The sequence below is a fragment of the Lycium barbarum genome, chromosome 7, assembly GCF_019175385.1.
Source record: "Lycium barbarum isolate Lr01 chromosome 7, ASM1917538v2, whole genome shotgun sequence".
NCBI lineage: Eukaryota > Viridiplantae > Streptophyta > Magnoliopsida > Solanales > Solanaceae > Lycium > Lycium barbarum.
Genome location: NC_083343.1, coordinates 29,664,403 through 29,669,379, shown reverse-complemented (window position 1 = coordinate 29,669,379; position 4,977 = coordinate 29,664,403). Strand labels below are relative to the sequence as shown.

Genomic DNA, 4,977 nt, shown 5'->3' with positions numbered 1-4,977 from the left:
AAAAATGTTTTTAAATTTATATTTTGTTGTAAATAGTTTTAAGGATATTTAACTCATTTTAACAGGAAAAAAAAGGCTTATGAACACCATTTTACCTAAAGTACACGAACTGCTTATATTATTAGTTTTAGCATTTTTATCTAAAAACATAATTATGTATTTATAAAATCAATTTCATTAATTAAAAACGGTTTTCAACACTTAATATTTATCAGTTATTTTTAATCAGCTAATCTATACATGCTCTAAGGATTTTGTACATTTTAAAAACATGGAAGCCCAAAGGTTGCTGCAAACAACAAAAAATAAAGCCAGTAAAAAGCCTTTTACCTGACCAAATTGTCTTTACATTACAAGAAATTCCTTAACATTATTGCCGTCAACTTTCCTGTAAAGCTGGGATTAACAATATGTAACCAAAAACAGTACTGAATAAGCGAAAAGGGAATCTCAGCCTTTTTTTAAAAAAAAAATAATCCATCACTCAGGCTATGCACACCCGGGATTGCGGGGGGTTTGGCTCCAACACGTGTTATTCATCTAAGCAAATGGTAATGGAGCGGAGCCGTTCCCATCAATACCACTTAAATTTGATATAGCTTCATTTGCTCTCAGAAATCGTTGGGGAAGAAAGAGAATAAATCAATTTGGTTGGAATTGAAACATAATTATATAGGTGCGTAATACTTAGAAGACAATATTTATCATTTATCATACATAGAGAAGTGAGAATATGTCCTTCCTCTCAAGAGTTCATTGGGGAGGTTTCGCTTATATATTTTTGAATAAAAAAACGTAAACAAAAAATGTTTATTCCTAATACATATGATAAAGGTAGGTGCATTTCTTGAGTAGAGGAAACCTAGGAAGGGAGTCACCAGCATTCGTACTCTATCCCTTTCTTTGAACATTCTTTCTCTCTCTTTCTCAGCTATCTCTCTATTACAAATTCCTAATTGCTCAAAGTTCTGATCCCTTTCTTTTAACAACATCCAACCCCTTTCATCTCCAAAACATAAATAAACCCTCCCACAATCAGTTCCATGCAGAATTAATGCATGAGCGCCAATATCTTCTCTACTACTATCATGGAACATTTTAACTTTCGCAACATCTTCTTCTTATGGATTTTGTTCGTAACACTCGAAAAATGCTTAATCGCGGAGGGTCTTGGAGTGAACTGGGGATTGCAAGCGACTCATCCGCTTCCACCAGACATCGTAGTGAAGCTGTTAAAAGAGAACGGATTCAACAAAGTGAAGCTGTTCGAAGCTGATCCAGGAGCGCTAAAGGCACTGGGCAGATCAGGTGTTCAGGTTATGGTTGGGATACCTAATGATATGTTGGCAACATTGTCAGGCAGTGTTCGTGCTGCCGAACAATGGGTGCAAAAGAATGTTTCCTCCTTTATTTCCAAAAATGGCGTCGATATCAGGTTTGTTTTTGCTTATCATAAACAGCATATATCATTGGTTTGCAATTAAGGATAGATTTCTCATATGATCACTCAACTAATAGTTATTTATTCAGAAAGTCACTTTCTTCGTCATGTCTAACAATTCATGAAAACCGTAAGAATGAAAAAAAAAAAAAAAAAGAGTTCACACATCCTCCCATAAGTATGCATCTATAGTTTTCTTACATGTTCAAGGTCGATCGAATAAAGGAGAAAAATTATGCTAGATTGACTGTTGTCATAAAATTAATTAATTTATAGTAATAAGTAATTTCTAATTTACTTGAGATTGAAGTGTTATTATTATTGACCACACTGTATTCTTTGATAAATCACCTTCATAAATATTTAAAAAAGAAGAAAAAACTAATTAGACTGTGTTCATCAAGCATAAAGATCGATATCTTGCAAACAAATGAAAAGATCATATTGTACTATGTTCCAATCTTCAATATTGTTATACGTAAACGAGATTGCAATTTCATCAAAGCATGAGCTTACTTGTAAACTAAGGTATGGAATATCTGTTCAAGGTGATGTCTCGTTAGGTGATGATGAATGTCTTGCTTTGTGACATGTGGATATATAGGATGTCATCAAACTCTACCTTCAAAATGATATGGATGTATGTACACCGGAAAACATTTTGATCTTTTTTACTTTATTAGCTGCTTATATACCAACAGAACGTGATTAATTTATAAATTAATGTATTCCATTATTATAGAATTTAAGTTATATATACTGATAAACTATTTTTTCATATTATAATGTAATTTAATTTGTTATAGTTATGCAATCAAGTTACTTAAAAGTTGTCAGACATAACTTTATTTAATACTAATATTGATTGGTAACTTAAAATAAATGATAAATAATTTTTTATACCATATTAAATTGCACTGATAATATAAAAAATTTATTACACTTTCCGTGTATACATAAATTTACAAATCAATATTACTATTAAATAAAGTTACCTAAAATTACTTTTAAGTAATCTAATTATATAATTATTTTTACATAATCCGTGAACAACTCCATTTATATATATATATAGACACACACTCTGGTGCATTTCCTCATAATAGTTGATCAATTCTTTTCGATGTAAACGGCTTTGTTTTCTTATACTAGTACTTTACGTATTTTTCTTAGAGAAAAATAAGAGGCCGGAGGGAAAGGAAGAAAAGAAGGCAATTAGTCAAAGTGCACCGTCTTACATTCTTAATTCTTCTATTGGATGAGTCCCTTATCTACCGTTTAATTTTTATTGCTATTTTTAAAATTGTGAATATATAATTGTTGCACTGATAAAATATAAGATTATGTCTAACGTTCACAGAAATTTTTAAACCATGGCCTAACGTTTAAATAAAAGATTTTTAGTTTGCTAAAAATAAATAAATTATAATCTAAAGTATTCATAAATTCTAAGAAAAAGAAAAAACTTATTTACTAAACATCCGTGCCAAAAAGAGACCATCGGCAAAATTTTCTGTATTTTGGTGTTTCCTTTCATTTTCTTACTGTTGTTGTCCACTGACTATTATCATTACGAATCCATATAATAGTCAATTCAATTGTAAGTTGTGATATCTTCTTCTCTTTTGTTTTTGTCTTCCTTATTTCAATTGAGAAATCAATTTAGGTACTTTATAGTATTACTCTGTTATTGACTTGGTGACCAAGAATAGTCTAAGACCCTGTTTGGATGGGCTTAAAATAAGCAGTTTATAAGCTAATACATCTTTTTTATCACATCATCGTAGCTTTTCTTCTCCATGCATGACTAAAATCTAATTACGAAAATCTATCATCCATAACTTATTAACCAGTTATGAAATTGTTTACTTTCTTCTTACAATTTTATACATATACATTTTGATTGTCTCTCAGGTATGTTGCGGTGGGAAATGAGCCTTTTCTGAAAGCCTACAAAGACATGTTCCTTAACACAACACTTCCGGCCATCGAAAATGTGCAAGCAGCTCTTATCAAAGCAGGCCTAGCTCGACAAGTCAAGGTTACTGTTCCAATTAATGCTGATGTGTACCAAACAGACTCTGGAGTTCCCTCAGGTGGCGATTTCAGAACAGATATTCATGATCTCATGATGAAGATCGTCAAGTTCCTAAGTGACAATGGAGGTCCTCTCACCATTAACATCTACCCGTTCCTTAGCCTCGACGCGGATCCCGGTTTCCCAGTTGACTTCGCATTCTTCTCAGGAACTTCAGCCCCTGTTGTCGATGGTTCGATCTCGTACACCAATGTCTTCGACGCTAATTATGACACCCTCGTTTGGGCTCTCGAGAAAAATGGATTCGGGTCATTGCCCATAATTGTAGGAGAAATCGGCTGGCCCACTGACGGCGATTCCAATGCCAACATTGAGTATGCTAGGAAATTCAATCAAGGTCTACTAGACCGAATTACTCGTGGCATAGGTACCCCGAAACGTCCCACACCACCGGACATTTACCTTTTCGGGCTCATTGATGAAGACGCCAAGAGCATCTTACCGGGGAATTTCGAACGACATTGGGGCATCTTTTACTATGATGGAGCCATTAAGTACAAACTTAATCTAGGTAACAAACGAAGCGTGACAGCAGCAAAAGGTGTTCGATATTTGGCTAGGAAATGGTGTGTGATGGCGCCTGATGCTAATGTTAAGGACCCCAATTTGGCAGACAGTATAAACTATGCTTGTAGCTATGCAGATTGCACTAGCCTTGGATATGGTTCATCCTGTGGTGGACTTGATGCTAAGAGCAATGCTTCATATGCCTTTAATATGTACTATCAAACTATGAATCAACAGAAAGGGTCATGTGAAAGGTTTCACAATTTGTCAGTCATAACAACAATTGATCCAACTCCTCCACCTTCTAAGTCAGGCAACAGTTCTCACTGTCGATTTGAGGTCATGATTGATGTGGGAAAGCACGAGTCGAGGGTAAATCCAGGAACATCTTCAGCTACAAAGATCAAACATTTTTCTCTTGCTTTATTGGTGCTAGTATTCATATTGGACTATACCATGTCTCTGTCTTAGCTTGTGGGGTACTCATTTGAGAGTTCATGTACATAATACCTATTGTTCCCTTCTACGCAATAATATACTGAGTTTACGTGATTGCCATCATGCTTTATATATTTACTTGGTTATATGCCATTTGGTTAAACTATTGAGGAACTTTAGACAGTGGGGGAGCTAGGATTTTGGCGAACGGTGTGCAAATTTTCTTCTTACTTATGTTAAAGGTGTACAAAATTAAATATATACTCATAATAGCTAAAATTTAACCTATGTACACCACGTAATTTCGAGCGAAGGGTGTGCACCTGACCATCTTTCGCCTAAGGTGGTTCCGCCCATGACTTTAGACACCCTTTGTACCAATTTACGTGGGACAGTTTAGATTTCGAGAGTCGAGTCTCTAACTTTTGACCGTAAATCATACAAAGATATAATCTTTAAAAAAAATTTTAAAATAAAATTTAGATATTTGAAA

The 4,977-nt window shown here is 34.1% G+C and overlaps 1 protein-coding gene across 1 annotated transcript; it reads left to right on the top strand.

Moving 5' to 3' along the window:
• The first annotated feature begins 374 nt into the window (after positions 1-374).
• On the top strand, positions 375-4,598 carry LOC132603359 (glucan endo-1,3-beta-glucosidase 5-like). Its single transcript, XM_060316383.1, has 2 exons — positions 375-1,435; positions 3,356-4,598. The coding sequence occupies exons 1-2, from the start codon at positions 1,059-1,061 to the stop codon at positions 4,515-4,517; spliced, it is 1,539 nt and encodes a 512-aa protein (XP_060172366.1). The 5' UTR covers positions 375-1,058; the 3' UTR covers positions 4,518-4,598.
• Positions 4,599-4,977: the final 379 nt, after the last annotated feature.

Excerpts from the sequence above, each read along its gene's own strand:
- LOC132603359 (XM_060316383.1), top strand. The coding sequence starts at position 1,059 with ATGAGCGCCAATATCTTCTCTACTACTATCATGGAACATTTTAACTTT. Across the intron at positions 1,436-3,355 it reads AAAAATGGCGTCGATATCAG|GTATGTTGCGGTGGGAAATG; the intron begins GTTTGTTTTTGC and ends ATTGTCTCTCAG.